Source organism: Xenopus tropicalis, chromosome 3, assembly GCF_000004195.4.
Source record: "Xenopus tropicalis strain Nigerian chromosome 3, UCB_Xtro_10.0, whole genome shotgun sequence".
Lineage (NCBI taxonomy): Eukaryota > Metazoa > Chordata > Amphibia > Anura > Pipidae > Xenopus > Xenopus tropicalis.
In genome coordinates, this window is record NC_030679.2 from 18,193,018 (window position 1) to 18,210,497 (window position 17,480).

The 17,480-nt window shown below is 40.1% G+C and overlaps 1 protein-coding gene across 2 annotated transcripts in view; it reads right to left on the minus strand.

Annotated features, from left to right (window-relative positions):
- cald1 (caldesmon 1) overlaps positions 1 to 17,480 on the minus strand; it is a 125,834-nt gene that overhangs the window by 48,796 nt on the left and 59,558 nt on the right. For both annotated transcript variants that reach the window (XM_004912793.4, XM_004912794.3), the window contains one exon: positions 17,090 to 17,191. In XM_004912793.4, the coding sequence (XP_004912850.1) occupies positions 17,090 to 17,160 (71 nt within the window). In that variant the 5' untranslated portion in view covers positions 17,161 to 17,191. The remainder of the gene's footprint in view (positions 1 to 17,089; positions 17,192 to 17,480) is intronic.

Genomic DNA, 17,480 nt, shown 5'->3' on the forward strand with positions numbered 1-17,480 from the left:
ATGCTGTTTTTTTGCCATATTCTGAAAGGGGTGTGGCTGGGAGTTGATTATTGGTGCGACAGAGCATAGCCTATGCTGATTATGAGCATATCCCCAAAAAATATTGTTTATTTTGTAAAAATGAACTGTGTTTGGGAGGAGTTTTCCTTTAATTCTCACATCTCTAACTGCATCCTTCTAGGTAATATTGATCCACTGACAACCCTAGGAAGTATATAGCAAAAGGGAATTGGATGGAAAAACAAAGTTGTTACAGATACTGGCTAGTGTTCTTGAAAACTGCCCATGTTTCCCTTCAATATCTAGAACAAAATCCTATACAATAATTAGGGTAGAATTTCCCTGTTGCACATCTATTTGCCCAATGTTGATAAGTTGATAGATGATTACAGCTTAATGATATAACTTCTGAAAGTTTTATGTTTTATTTTCTTCTTTGATGAATGGTCTCGAAAGGAATTCCTCCAGTATCAGTGGGTGTATGGGGGTCAGAACATTGTATTATCAAGGTATTTCACATTCCTTCAGAACTAAAGGTAATTATTAGTGGTAAGATCAAACATCTCTGCATACAACAACTGACCATGCCTGGTTTATAGAATGTGCATTATGTCAGGTGATTGGGCAGCTGACTGAAGAAGAACAGGTGGGAATGCCGTGCAACTTGGAAAAGTTCAGGAAAAGTTCATTTTACATTCCCGATGTCTTTCCTTCTCCAAAATCCCATCATTACAGTTATATAAGTCTTTCATGATAATGTAGGGTAAGCCACCTCAAAAATAATATAAGGTCTTAAATTAATAATTATAATATACCAATAAAATATACAGGACTGCTTGTTAAGAACCATCAACCATTACATTTTATTGTATATGTTGGATATATAAGACAGTAAAGAATATTAAATGATATGGTTTGCTTTCCAACCCCAATAATACTGAACTTGGTTTAGGGTCAGACTGGCCCACAGAGGTACTAGGAAAAGCTATAGTGGGCACTGGTCCTGATGGACTCAAGGCTCATTTGTCCAATTCTATAGTGGCCACATAGATCATTTTCCCCTTTTAGAAAAGGTGTGTCACTAAAACCAAGCCCCTAATATGCTACTAGTTATGCCACCCTGCACCTGAACAGTGCGTCATGTGCACCACCCCCAGACCCCCACTTTCTTATGTCTCCATTCCCAGAGTCAGAGCCAGAGGCAGATCCTCTGTGATGCATATATGCAGGCAGTAATGGGGTGTGGGTGGCTGGTGTGGTGGACCCTTGAGGTTCTCCAGTAGGTGGTCATTTCTGGGCTCGATTTTAGGTAGATTGTGAAGCTAAGGCCAAATGCTCCAAATATTCATTTAACAGGATTGACAGTGATATAAACAAGGCAGTGTAGAAAAAAAGAATGGAGAGGAAAGAAGTATCTACTTACAGTATGAGGAGCTCTGTGGCCATAGGCCTTGGCCGTGCCCCATTGAATTTAGCAGGACATGTAATATATTAGTGCAAACTTTGCTCCAGTTCTGGCAACACATTGCATCCTATCAGCAGTTAACATTTAGTAGTCTTGTGTTTGAAGGTAGAGCTTCTAAAATTAATTTTTTTCAGCAGATGCCCTTAGGCTGAGTACGACAAAATAAAGACTGTGCCAGGCTTTGGGGACATTAAGAACAAAGAGCTATTTAAGTCTTGTGAAACTACAAGATAACCAATAATATGACAAAGCTCCCTCTCTATTGCTCTTGAGCACAAGCCTAAACATAAATAAATGGGTTCTGCATGTTAGGTCACAGGGCCCTTGCACCACTCTGCACCCTTAGTGCTTGTTTAATAAAGGAGCACTAGTACGGGCAATTCATAAACAGCAATTGAAAAAAATAAGACAAATAAAGATTTAGGGAGGCTTAGCTTCTCCAAATAGAGACCAACAACTAGTATTATACATTATATAGAATTATAAGTTCTCCTTCCTACCTTTAACCGGTAGCCTTGACCAAACATAGTTAAAAAATACTACTTAGTTCCAGAGAGGGATTTTTGTGCTAATTACAGAATTCAAATCTGGCCTGCATGATACTTTGCAAATGTGCACCTAGGGTACCTAGCTGGTATTTCACTGACCTAGCCAGTTTAAAGGAACAGTAACACCAAAAAATGAAAATGTTATAAAGTAATTAAAATATAATGTAATGTTGCCCTGCAATGGTAAAAAATGTATGTTTGCTTCGGAAACCATGTTGTAGTTTATATTAACAAGCTGCTTGTAGCCATGGGGGCAGCCATTCAAGCTGGGAAAAAAGATGAAAAGGCACAGGTTATATAGCAGATAACAGATAAGTTATGTACTGTAGAATACAATAGGAATCTATGCAGCTTATCTGTTATCTGCCGTGTAACCCATGCCTTTCTCCCTTTTTCCAACTTGAATGACTGCCCCTAGGGCTACACAGCAGCTTATTTGTATAAACTATAGTTGGTCTTTCTGAAACAAACACACAACTTTTACCAGTGCAGGGCAATAGTACATATGTTAATTGTACATATTTAATTATTTTGATACATGTTCATTTTTACAGTGTTCCTTTAACACAAGCCAAGGCCAGTATTACAGATTTACCAGATTTATCTACTGTATCTGTCATTCCTTCCCCAGCCTGCCCCCAATCCATGCATCCATCCCCTTCTACCCTGACCATCCATCTCCCCACTCAACTCACCAAATTTCTGCCCAGTTGGCAACAATTCTTTATGTTATGGCCTTGTCCCTTTTATGTCAATGCCCAGCTCCACACCCTTCTCATCCCCCCATCAATGCTGTTGGAAATTTTCCTCAAGAAAGTTGGCAACCCTTTAAGTGCCTAAGCGTTAAAGGGCACTTATCACAGAAAACTTTGCCACCCCACTGGATGAGTAGGCTAAGATATCTCTGGTTGGGGTAAACAGTAAATATTTTCAGAAATAGGCCCCCACTTTGTGCCCTGCCCTCTTTAGCCCACTCTTGCTGCAGACAGCCATGCTGGGGCATGGGTACAGGAGTGTCTACTTGCAGGGCACTAGTTCATTATACCCATGTGTATGCCTTGGCGTAGCTGGGAGTGTGCTCCTGGGGGATGGGCACACATGTATAATGGAAGAAAGGACTGAACCATTTGTATTATTATATCATTTATTTACCTTTGTGCTTTTGCACTGAAATCAGAGCCACTATGCGCCTATACCAAGTTAGAAATATGTAAATGCAGATGTCTTCTGCTTTTCTGCCACTAATCAAATATTCATTCAGTGCAGATCACAATCTTGTAGGGTCAGAATAAGTTTAATTTTAAAGTGATTGCAAACCTGCCTGATAACAATACTAAAACATGCCCTTATAGGGTAATCTAACTTTGGTTTTTAGGGGGGTGGGATTTGTAAGGAAGCTAAAGCATTTAAATCAGCCCTTTTTTACTGTAATTTTCAGCTCCAGACCTCAGAGGCTCCACTGGTTTTTATGTAACTGGAGCTAAAAAATGTCACAGTACCCTTCTAATCTACAAAATGGAAAAACTATTAAACAATCCAATTGATAGAAACCCTGACCAAATAATAAGCAGTGTGAATAATCGAGATAAGTGGTGTTTTCCTTCTCTCGCAGCAGCAGGAATGACTCCACCTCTTGGCGCAGACTGGTTAAACATCTTTCTTTGTGCCGGCCAAGAACACAGCGTTCATGTGAAGATGTAATACTATATAGTAGGGAGTGGGTTCTGCTGCCGAGTGTAAAGAAACAAGGAGATTATACAATAGCTGAAGAAAGAAGAGGAAGACAAGCGCTAAGATTGGAAGAGGGAACAAAAATAGAATAAAACAACTCCTACATTTATCTGTTTGCAGAATAATATGGGAATGAGAGAAATAATTTAATACAGAAAGAATTATAAGGGGTGGGGCTTACCAGAAAGTGGGCAGAGTTTCTGGTAGATATGGGGTGTGTATGGTTCTTATTTAGCAGGCCTAGAGTACATCAGAGTGTCGCCTAAACTGTCCCAACTTTGGATTTCAAATATGTGGTGGTATGTAAATGATCTTATGTGTGACCTTTTAAAAAACTGTATACTAACCGTCATGGATGTTTAAGCACAAGTGGCAAATGTGAATTTTTGTTCTAAATTTATTTCCAGCCAGGGCACAATCTGCATGGTCTGTTCTTCCTATGCGTGCATGTCTTTCATTTAGTCATCCGCATAATCAGGCAGGTTAATTGGTTCCCAATAAAACTGACTGTAATGTGTGTGTGCATGTGCGTGCGTGCACACGCACGCGTGCGTGTGTGAATAAGTGTGATAAGGACTTTAGATTATAAGCTTCTCTAGGGCAGGGACTGATGTAAATGATGTTCAGTGTTAAGAAACATGTCAGATCTGTGAATGTATTTAATCCTTGCTTCCCTAAAGGATGCATCTTCATAGTACTCATGATTAATGGGCAAGACTTATTAATTATTTATACCTAACAATGACAGTACAGACTCCAGGGTGAGCTGGCTCAGTTCAGTACTGGGAGTGATTGTTGAAGAAATGCTTAGTGTCTTTATCTCAGCTATGGTTCTATCAACTTAAGCTGGACGCCTCCCAAATAAGAATGGTTGTAAGTGGTTGTGACAAGACTTACTGTGATCAATGTCATTTCGAGTGATGCACCATAAAGAGACTGAGGTTAATTATGAATAATATACGGTGCTGGTTTCCCTTTGTGCTAAAAATTAATTCTCTCTGTAAAAATGGCCCCTTTAATGGAGCTCCCTATAGATCATATCACTTCTCCATCCAGTGTGAAATGAAGAGTGGGCGTGTCCTCACGGTCCCTGCCAGAAGCACAGTAGGAGGGGGAGAGCCAATCACAGCCCTGCTTTCACACAAGCAAAGACAGGCTTCAGTTCCCTATCAGGTCAGCCTAGCTGCTGATTCGCCGAAAATGCTTCGTGAGGCAACTTCGGTGATTTGCCGAAATCGCCTGCTCAGCGTGTGCCATCCCACCGGCGACTTACATTTTCGCCAGTGGGATGGTAGTTCGGGGAGATTAGTTGCCCGTGACAAGGGAGATTTGTCGCGGGACACTAATCTCCCAGTGTGCCAGAGCCCTAAGACTTGGTGTTGCCCTGGTCATTCCATATCAGGCATCAGAATGGTTTAGATCATGGTTTAGTTCATGCAATGATTGGGGTGGGCCCTATCATTCTATCAAGGATTAGAATGATTAATAGTTGGTTGACGGCAGGACTCATTGTGGTCCCTGCCATTCTGTGATCACTGTCATTACAGTGAGGCATTAGCCACTCATAAAGTGGCTAATGTTAAGAGTTGGGATGGTCATGGTCATTCCGTCTCAGGCATGCTTGTGAGTGGCTGGAACAAGACTTTCTAGTCTCAAGACAAAGTGAGGCATCATAAAGTGCTGGTGTTATGGGTAGTTCCTGACATTTTTCCTCAGGCATCAGAATGGCTGATGGTAGGTATCACGATGGTCACTGTCATTCTGCCACTTCAGATATTAGAATTGCTATGCGTGACCATTGGCAGGATTTAGGGTGGTGCCTATTATTTTACCTCAGACATCAAAATGCTTGAGAGTGGTTGATGGCAGGACTTGGGGTGGTCCCTATTATTCCAACTCATGCATTAGAATGGCTGTGATTGGCTAATAGCATGAGTTGAGGTGGCCCATATCACTCTGTATAAGGCACCAGAATGATTGTGATTAGCTGAGGTAGGTCTCAAGATGGTTCCTGTCATTCTGCCACCGACATTAAAATCATTTAGAATTGTTGATTGCAGGACTTGGGGTGGTCACTATTGTTCCACCACAGGTATCAGAATTGCTGCAAGTGGTTGCTGGCAGAACTTAGGATGGTACCTATTATTTTGCCTCAGACACGAAAATGGATGAGAGTGATTGATGACACAGTACAGGGGTGTTTTTTGTCCTAAGTACAGAAAAATCTGTGAGTGACTGTCCTGGGCAAGGTGATGTTTCTGTGATTCCACCTCTAGCTTCCCACTACTATGGTTACTAGTAGGTGAAGGCCAGGCACCCTGAGAACTTGCCTCAGACAACAGAATCCCATAGTCTATTGCAGTTTGAGCTGCCTGTTGTCTGACCTTTCTGGCATACCTCATAGAGAAATTCCTTAAAACATAATTTGCCATTTTAACTGAACTTTCCAGAAACTGACATATGCAAAAAATCTGTTCTTTGAAGCATGCTGTACATATTTTGCCATTATTCTCTTTTTTTATGACAAGGGACCAATTTTTAATTTTTATAAATCTGAGCAATAAAATTCTCATCAAATCCCTGCAGGGGTGCAATAAAGAAAAAAGCGACAAATGAAAAACAGCTGCACGTATCCTTGTCTAAGAGAAATAAAATATTATTGGAACAATGAATAAAATGGATAACTCTTGGGCTGAGGTCACGTTCCTAAAAGGGGATATAAACACTGCTCCATAAAGGGCATGCAAACCCAAAAGCAAACATTTCAAAACTGTAATTTTAAGCAGCTCTCCATTGAACATTAAAGCTAGCCTGTCGTCCTATGAAATAATTCCAAATCCTCTTCTATCCTGTTAATCAAGCAAAGTTTTACTTATACTAAATCAGTCTAATCTGGTTTCCTTTACTTTTTTGTTTTTTTTTCAATAACAGACTCATGAAGAAGCAGGCGAGGTTTTTAAAAATCTGAATTGTTTCATTAAAATAGAGATTATGGGAGATGGGGTTCCCGTAAGTCAGAGCTTTTTGGATAACGGGTGCCATACATGCACCAGATTTTTCATACATATTATCATGGTTAAAGAGGGATGGATACTTAAAGCAACACTGTCTGAAGATGAGTGAAATTGAAAGCACTCTGATTATAAGCCTTGTACCACCTCCTTGGTTCTTTAAAGCAAATGTGGGAGGAGAAGCAATTAACAAACCAGATGGAGGACCTGAACTCCAGTCCTTCCCCCATGCCCAGACCACCCCTCCTCTGCCTCACTGACACACACCCACCATGGACACACCTGACACCAAATGGATCCAGGCGGCTGGGTCAAAAATAAAGTTACCATTAGACTGTATGTTTCAGATTCATTGTCTCCATCAAAACCGTCCCTGCCATTGAAAGCTGTGCCTGACTGTCCCCATGGCAAGAGTTCTGCCCCCCAGCCAGTCGTCGCTATTCCAGGATATGAGGAAGGAAGAGGTAGTCTTCAGTCTCCTGACCCCCTTACCTCCACCCACTTCCTCAAAACTTTCTGTGCCAACTTTTCTGCTGAGCTTTTCTAGGGAAATATATTAAGATTAACATATGTGGCTGTGATGTTGGATGGGTGTATGGCCAAAAAGTGTGACATAAAAATTATGCCTGCTGCTGGCATTGCCACCCCTTCTTGCCCTGGATTTCACTTTGGAAATCTGGTAACCTTAAAGGGGACCTGTCACCCTAGGAAATAATTGCAAATCCTGTCATGTTGCCAACACTATATAAATTATTTAAATTTTGTTTCCTTCAGTCTTTGAAGTTACAATCACACAGCGCCGGATTTCAAATCCGGGCGCCCCTAGGCCGCCCACAGCCCCCCCATCCCCCTGCATGCACAAACAAACCTCTCTACCCGTGCGGACGCAAGTGCGCATAAGCGGCATTTAAACTCCCGTACGGAGCAGTGCGGACAAATTATTTGCGACCGCCTAAATTTGCCACAAATCCCTGCCCGCAATCACAGCAAGCAATATTGTGAAAAGATCCTCCAATCAGATTCCCAGCTGGTCTGGCTCCATATTTCCTAGCGCTGAGCAAGTCTGTCCTTCCTCTCTATGTTTGATTCCAGTGTAATAGAATGACCCCAAAATGGCATAATAATCTCTGTATGTAAGACAGATTAGCAAAATGGCTGACACAGCGCTGGGAATCAGCATCTATTACTGTTTTTTTTTTGTCAGTTTCTTTAGAGAATTAGGAGACACTGTGGGGCCATTTATATTCTTTTTAATCCTGCCTTGCCTGTAGGTTGTGATATTGTCTTAGTACGCAAGGTGTGTTTGCTACAGTATAAAGTAGCGGTGTGCCTGTTTGGATCCTGCCTGCATTATATGCTATATTTGGTGCACAGTGGATTCATTTTTCATTGCCGGCAGAATCAGAGCAGAGGGAATGGTTGAACAACGTTACACAGGATCACTGTTTACAGTCACATAACCATGACATGTGATCAGAGGCCGCAAAGTCTCTACTGAGAAAATGCAAGGCTGGGAATTTAGCAGGTTCCAAGGCTGCATATACTTTCGATTAATTCACCTTTTGTGACAGCTAATCACTCCTAGGAAAATTGTTAACACATTTTGTGAAAGATTTTGCCCAAGAAAAACAGTTAGAAAATGGAGATTAGGTTTCCTCTGGGAGTGCAGCATAATTTGGCTGCTGTTATTTTAAAGGGCACAGTACCTTTGCATAAAGCAGCTATTCATTGCCTGATTGTGGCCAGATATCTAATCTGAACTCACATTATTTACATCATAGACTGAGTATTAAAAAGAATAACGTTTTTGCTGTTTATCTGGATATTGTTTCTTATCTAATATTTACTTGTTTCAAAACTAAAGGGTTGTGTAAAAACACACACAAAAAAAGCTCATAAGAAAAGCGGGTGGCGCTGTGATATCAAATTCATTATATTAACAGTGTAAAACAGATAATATATTGAAATTTAGAGATATAATTATCTAAATTGTAGAAATTTTCAGAAGAGATCTACACAAATCTGTATTGAGCTAATTTAATATTTTAACTTACTGCATTTGTAGTTCAGATATAGAACCAGTAGTTCAACAGCATATACCTTAGGTTTGTCCCCCTGGCTAAAGCCAGAGGCACAGCTGTAATTTTGACACCCCACCTTTGGCAACTGGCAATCACAGTCCTAAAGAACAGGCAACCTTTGCCCCCTCAACTCTGCTGTCGGATTTAACCACAAGTGTCCAGCTGCAGTCGGAAGGGGGGGGGGGGGTTGTTTTTGTTTTCTTAAATATATAGACTGCCCCCCTAAAGCCCTATGTATGGGTCTATGCAGGTCCATTTAAAGATGGTGTGCCCCTAGGCCACTCACACCCACCCGCAAACAGCTGTCAAAATCTACCACCTAGTCCCCAGTTCAGATGTGGCCAGTGGGCGTCATGGGCCTGGGTCCATGTGTGCCTATAATTAAGTACAGCTCAGGTCAGGTGTGGTATTACATTTTATCATTTTCCCAATGTTCTGCCCTTAATCTTCCCAGTTATACCTCTAACCCAGCTAGTTACTCCCTCAAACTTTCCCAATACTTTCTCTCTTGAACACCAGTTTAAGAGATCCACTAGGTGAATATCTGCCCTTTTACATCACCCTGTAAGTCCCAGCCGGTATAGTTAAGGTGTCAACCCTAAAGTTAATGCCAGTTGGGGTTGATTCTCTGCGTTTATCTGCAGGCCGAGAATCATCCCCTAGAGGGGCATCATTGCATTGGGTGAAAGATTTTGGAGCTATTGTGTTGGCCCTGGTGCAGACACATGGAAAGGCTTATGCCAGCATAGGGGCTGATTCTCAGCCTGTGTTTATCCACAGGTCAGTAATCAGCCCTTCTGACATTAGCCCAATAGATTCCCACTTAAAAGGTAAAAACAGTTTTAGAGGTTTGGGGGGCCACATTCAATAAAAATCAAAATTAACACTGGCAAGTTAAAAGAGATGGTATAACTTGAGAATAGCTAATGTTACAGAAGCAATACCCCCTTCTACAAATGCTAAATACACACCAAAGTTAAAAAAAAGAGAGTAACTCATTAACACGCTCCTCCAGGCCAGAATGGAAGGGTTAAGCTCATTATCACATATTGTGCTGGCCAGAAAAGGAGATAATGCACATGCTGTACTTTTGTCTGTCTATAAAAGCCCAAGGCTAGCTTTGATTTGCAGCCAGCCTGTGATTTTAAAATATGTGCGGAGACAAGCCGATGATGCTTTTATTTTACAGAAGCTGACTGTAACAGTATTAAGGAAAATCGTGCCAGAAATACAGCGACTGTGCTTTATAAGAAAATCTATTTCAATAAAAGAATATTTAGAATCAAATGTTCATGGCAACTATGTATATAACATTATGGGTTGTTTGCTAGGGGCTTTTGAACTTGAATGAACCTAAATTTCAGGTTAATCCAACTGGGCTGTGTCTGCACTTTATTACATCAGTGAGTACTATGATGTCATAAAAATTGCAACAGGCCATTCAGACTGGGTAAATCTGATCATTGCCCTATATTAATCATATTTGTTTTGTTTTTAATCACTACTGAAACCTGCATTCGTATTCCCTTATAAGCTGGGCTCTGTGGCTTTACAGACATTAAAAAAAGGATATTGTAGTATAGGAGTGTCAAAAGTGTGTGCATTTGTAAATTCTGGGTCCCTATGACCTTGCCGGTTTGTACCCAACTTAGACTTGGCCAGTTGCAACTTCCAAAACAGTGTGCATTATACAGGACTTTCTCCTTTAGGTGGGGACACAGTGATATCAAACAAATATAACAGATCTAAATATACTTTACTTGCTGGATCTTACATTCTCTTTGATTTGGTTTCAGAAATGATACAGAACACAAACAATCCATCCACAGCAGACTTTTCCAAGATGCACATGGATCCCTTCAGATCCAGTTTGGCATCTCAGTAGAAGGATGCTCACTGTGGATTTTACTCCAGAAATCTATCCCTATGCTGGCAGGTGACTGCAGGGTACTTGCCCTTCTGATCTCCTTGTTGGAGCCTCTGGCTCTACCCTCAGCCTTACTCCTAGAGACAGCTATTACATAAACTTTCCTTATACAATCTACACCTTTTGAGTCCTACCTCTACCTCAGGCTCTCCAGCATCAACCACCCCCTCCAGGAAGTGAATTCCAAACAGAGTACATAGAGACTCCTCTTTTTAGAACTGTCTAGGAATTCTAACCTGGAAGGGAAAACTTTCTCTCCCAACTGTGAACTAGGCCTAGCCATGGGTTAAAGTAACACTTATATGGATCTCTTAGAGGTGTGCAATCCCTTTAACCTTCTACACACCCATACCCCAAGAGACTGTTGTGAGACAGGCTTTGTTGGCTCAGAAGTACTACTGCAAGCACACAGCAGCTCTCTGCATATGGTTAATAAATATGCATTTTTTGGATTTCACCCTCAAGACCATGAGGGTGAGTGTGTCTTTTTTTGATTGATATAATGTCTTATATCTCAACCCACAGCCTCATTTAGCCAGGAGACCCTCCATGGGGTCTCACTTCAGTGGCATAGGGTCAACTAGGCAGAAGACCTTTAGCTTAATGCCCTGTTATATATAAAATAAAGCCAATGCCCTCGACTCACAATTGTACCTGCTGAAACCTGTAGAATTATGCGCCCACAGTGCTTAACCCTAAGAATAAAATGCTTCAGCAATAATGAAAGAAAAGAGATTTCAATAGCTGCTTTTATGTGATGATACAAAGTAGGGCTCTAGTGCCTCTAGCTCACTAAAAAGTATATCAGCAGAAAGATGAGTAGTTCAGTGCAAGATGATATAAGTGAATCCTTTTTCTCCCAGCCCAGCCATTTAAATACAGAGCTTAGGGATGCTGGCTGAATGAAGTGCCGTCGGGAGTGTTAGTGACAAGCTCGATCCCGATGAGCCATCCAACTAAAGTCATCCTATCCAGGCCCTATTTATTATTTTACCTGTTATGTAACACAGATCCGGACTAGCGATTAAAGCCATTTTGTAGTATAATAAAGACAGCCCGTATCAACTTTAAGGGCAAACATTTATTTTAAAGGCTGAGGGGAAAGATTCTGTTGTCTGCACGAGTGGCCTGCAAAGGAAAACCAAGCTTGCATGCTTAACCATATAAGGGAAACTTGTATACTAAATGTTTACAGAAGATACCAAACGCTGGAGTTCCTTATTAAGACATATGAGTAATAGTTTGTGAGGATTACAAAGGGATGTTCCAAGGCACAGTCTCCTAAAACTGATATTCAAATGCTTCAAAATATCACTTCAAGTCACCAATTAATGTTGTCTAATTTACCATAGCAACCAGGAAAGGGTTTGAGAGACTGAAAGATGAACAGACAGAAGAGACAGCCTGAACAGAAAGATAGGTAACAATAAAACTAAAGTCTCACAGACAGTGTCAGACTAGGACCCAAGGGGCCCACCAGAAAACCTTAGCCTCTAGACCCACTCTCCAAACTATTTTTCCTCCTTTCCTGACCCAACCTCTTTATTCTCCTAGTCCCTTTTATTTATATGCTAGCATCTATTCTTCCATCTATTTTTCCTCTTTGTTCCCACTCAGGAATAGGGAATGACCATGAAGCAGGCCAAATGGTCAGGAGCAAGAGGACCCACTGGGAGTTTTCCTGGTATCAAGGTAGGCCAGTCCGACACTGCTCACAGAGCAATAGTTTTTTGACTACCAGTGACACACAGTGAATTACACATGGAGAAAAATTCACCAACAAGAATTCTACTGACCAAAAATATAATTATAGATACAAGAAAATTTATCACTGAGAATGCTGTGAGCCAACTTGCTGTTATAATATACAGAGATTATTGTGCCATTTTGGCATCGTTATATTACACTGGAATCAAACATGGGGAGGAAGGACAGACTTGTTCAGTGCTGGGAAACTGTGCTTAATGCTTCCAACTCCAAATGTAGGAACAAAGAACATGGAGCCAGACTGACACAGATCAGCTGGGATTCTCATTGGAGAATCATTCTGCATTTTAATGCAGCCACGGGCCCTGTAGATCTAGGGAAAAGTTTTAATTATTATTATTTTTTTAACAAAATTGCTTTAAGAGTTCAACTCTGATGCTGCTGGGCTACAAGCTTCCAGTGTGCCCTAGATAATTTGTTTAAGCATGCTGGGATTTGTAGTACAGCAACAATCAGTAAAGTGAGCGTGACCAGTGCAGTGCAGTAAGGTCCCTGTAAGAATACAACCCTGGTGTTGCTAGACTACAGCTCTAGGTACATTTTAACCCTTAATAATATGTTAAAGTCCTGCAAAGTAAAGTAAGTCTGAGCAACAGTGTTTAGACCCCTTTTACTGCTCCAATCATGATCACATCAACTAAATAACATAGACCCGACTGTATTCAGACTGGAATTGGAATTTAGTAATTCAAGAAACATTTTCAACAACAATTCAAGAAAATTTTTTTTATGTTTTATGTATAATTAGCATAATGAACTAAAGATGCACCCAACCCACTTTTTTAGGTTCGGCCGAACCCCCAAACCCACCCTGACGGATACTGGTGAATCCTGAACCGGGAAGGGATAAAAGTTGACGGGTGTGTAACGCGCGGTGAATTTTTTTTCCCCCCTACCATTTAACCTTTTCCGAATGTGAAATAGCATATGCTAATTTAGGCTAATTAGGATTCGTTTCGGCCGGGACCGTGAATTAGGTTGAAACCGATTCTACCAAAAAAGGCCAGATTCGGCTCGAATGCCAAAGCAAATCCTGGATTTGGTGCATCCGTAGAATGAAGTACAGACATATACAAATAACTTTTTAAAAAACTGAACATTTTGAATTACTGTATGTCGGAAAGTTGCTTAGGATACTATTTTCTTTTTTTATAATTCAATGTATGGTTCTGCATAAATCATTGGTAAACCATTGACTCCCTATTAAAAATACTTCAGTTCTGCAGTTGGTCATTTCTAAAAAGCTGTTGGTATTTGCATAAATCCTGCATACTCAAATGAGTCACCTGTAGTGGATTTAGCGGGTGTGGGTGTGTTCACCATAGAGACCAAGTAAGGCTAGAGTGTGGACAGCAGTAAGAAATACTTCTTCTTTAAATCCCTTGCAAAACTATATTCTGCAACTATCACAGCTATGAATGTGAGTGTGTGTTTCATTACTATAAATATAAATAATAATAATAATGAGTGCAAATTCCAGAAGAAAAGATATGAAGAAATGAAATAGAGAGTAGAAGTATAAATGCAAAACCCAAATCAGTGGTACATTTCTACTGCTTCATTATTATATTATTATTATTATAAATTAATGCAAGAAGATCCTCCAATAGAATCAAGCCTGCACAATAATCTCCCTATATCTCCCTAGATAACAGCTAGCTGGCTGACATTGGCAGGATTCTCTACCATCTATAACTAAATTTTGCCATATTTTAGAGGGTTGAGTGCAATAGGGTATTTAACGGAAGTTTTATATCACCTTTAATGATTCGAAGCATGATGAGATTTGTTTAATTAGCTCTCAAAACTGTCTTAGAGGAGAAGGAAGGGTAAAATAACTTACCTGTTACCCTGGGCTGGTGCACTGCCATTATCTTTCTTCCTTCTAGCTGCATGCACAGTACAAGAAGTTTTGGAAGATTTGGCAGTGATTTTACATTTTCTTCTCCTATAAGGACAATGCATGCTTGCCCTTAATCTGCCCTATATCTTTCCCATTTTTAGGTAAGTTTCTCCTATTTTCGATCTGCAAATTAGCACTGCCCCACCTATTTTAGGACCTTGTTCACCTTGCTCAAGACCAGGATAGGAGAGAAGGAGGACCCCAACAATTCAAGGCCCTCAGTTGACTAAAGTGTGGGTTGCAGAAGGGCTACAGGACAATAATAACATCTTTATATCTAATATTCTTACACACTAAAGTTTTTTATGCATAAAGAAGGAGGACTGGTGAGGCTGGAGTGCCCAGAACCGATACATAATTATATACAGTATAATGCATATTTTATAAGCATTTATTGTTTCAGGTGCTATTACAAAGCCTTTTCCTTTAGTGTCAATGAAATTATATATGTGTGTAACATGTGTGGATTTGAGCAGAATATTAACAAGGTCCACTTATACGCAGAACAGATTTGAATAATATAAGCACAGTATTATTCAGTTGCCAGATCCCCAAATCAGTTCTTAAAGGTGAAAATTCCCTTTTAACAATTAGGTTTCCTCTGAGGCTGAAACACTCACTCATGTCTCTGTTCTCTTGAAAGGACGCCCGAGATCACCATTGCTACAACATGGCTGTGGCTTCTGCCCATGCTTTCTGCTTTATTCACCTTCAAATAAAACTTATTTACGCGACCAACATTGTAAAACCAAGAACATGCTTTTTCAGCATAAACCCAGAGTGCACGCAAGCTAACAGCCAGCCAGCTTCCAGTCCATATGTTGCAAATGGTTTCACAGAGAGCTATTTAATATGTCCCCGAAGAGAGAATGATTTTTTTTACAAAAGCAGTTCTGTCCGCAGCTGCAAAAGAATTTGGATCGCTATGCAGAAGGACACATAGCACATGCCAGGAACCTTTTTAAGTGGGATTTGTGGATTTAGAGATCAAACTGGAGGGTCATTTTCCTAGGACTTAGGAACTGAAAAAAAACAAACGTACAGTGTGTGTGCAAGGGATGAAAACAAACCCCATCAAATTATTCAGCTGTATCTTTTAATCGTTTTCCTTTTAATAATATTTTATGAAAAGTTTATATATATATATATATATATATATATATAAATATGCCCTGAATCTAAGTGGTTATATGTTGTTGCAACTCTCCAGGATCAGCCTCAGCAGTGTGGACTGTGACCCTAAATGCAGTAAGAGATCACAGGAAGTAGCCAGTGTTTTTGGTGTACCTGTCAGGGCTAGCAGGTCAGGCATTACCTAAATTGTCCCAGTTTATTACAGCAAAACCAGAACCTCTCTTTCCCATATGGAAATAAAAAAAACTACTTTCTAACAGGGGCTGAATACAAACAGCAGATTGATGTGGTTAAATATTTCATGTTAGCATTATTATTGACTTGATCGGTTGCTAAACTTTATTCACCAGGAAAATTTGCACCAGCACAGTAACCAATAGCAACCAATAGTTTTGATCAGTCTACTGTATGTTTAATAATACAACTGTAACTATGATTGGTTGCTGTGTTACTGTCCCAGGGCAAAGTTGCCCAGTATGATTAAATGAGCATCATTGTTGTTAAATAAATTAACATTAATGGGCATTTGCATATTTTCTAAAATGACAAAAATACCAAATACTTTTTTTCAAGATGGATTTCACTTTAAAGTACAAATAATTCAATCCCAAGCTGCCAAAAAACAGAAATGCCAGTAATTCAATCAAGTACGCAAAAAAAGATTCCAAGATTTTACTTGATTATTTGTATAAGATTCAGCTAAATCCAATATTCCCAGATGAATAATCAAGACATTCTTGTCCAAGACCATGACTGAGCAAGAACCCCCCCCCCCACTGCACCCTAACAGCACTCCATAAAGCTTTTTTGGTAACAACCCCCCCCCATAATTTTCCTATCAGGTGATCAGTGAGGGGGGCACACAGATCATCACAAAATGGTGGCGCAATGTAAAAGATGTTAAAGGGTCCTGAGTTGTATGCCAATTTGATACGATTCCCTGCTAGGTTAACTGAAACTGATTTATTGGCCTTAACGCATAAGTAACTGCAACACACAGGAAAACACCTCACACACACAGTGATGCTGTTCCTTTAACCATCCAATACGTGATCTCTGCACCTTTCATAATTGTACTTGCAGGATTTACACCCTTGTTATACCCTCATAAATAAAAATGTAAATCCCAAACACATTATAGGCATTAGCATTTAACCCCACAGCATTTGCTATGATATAAAAAGAAATATAAATGCCAAGCATTTTTTTAAAAAAAACTTTCCCCTTTTTGCAAAGTATTAGGGAAAATGGCCTGGCTGGGACCAGCCATAAATTTGGTTTATAAATAGTATTCTCTTTTTCCCTGGCTGCATTCTTTACATGCCTTATTTGGACCAACATACAGAAGCCAGCACAAACTATTATTTATAACCTTTTTTGGAAATACAACATGGCCGAATACATCATGGTGTGATAATGAAGATAGCAAGACCTGGCTCCCAGACATGGGAATCCTCCAAATTAAACAGCCAAGGAATTATTCAGTCATGGCAACCCTTCCCCAGGTCATCCATCATTTTACCTCTCCGTTTCCTGGCGCATTTCCTCCCGCTTCTGTCTCCTGAGCTCCCGGCGACGCTCAAAATCATCCATGTTAAACGAAAGAGTGTTTTAACGACTGGGTCTGAAATGAAGACACAGATCATTAGATCTATACTTACTTTAAATATAAGCAATTGCCAATAACCAGCTGTTGGCTAAAGCCAGCCAAGTGTACCAAATCCAGGATGCCAAATGGGTACCAAAGGGGATGCCATTGTTTCATTTTGGGATTCGTTTGGAGATTTGCTTGAATCCCAGAAACCTTAAAAATCATGTGACCCTAAAGAATATGCTCAAATTTGAAAATGCAAATTGAATGTCAACATAAAGCGACAGTGTTACACTTACACATAATAATGATTTTTGAAGCC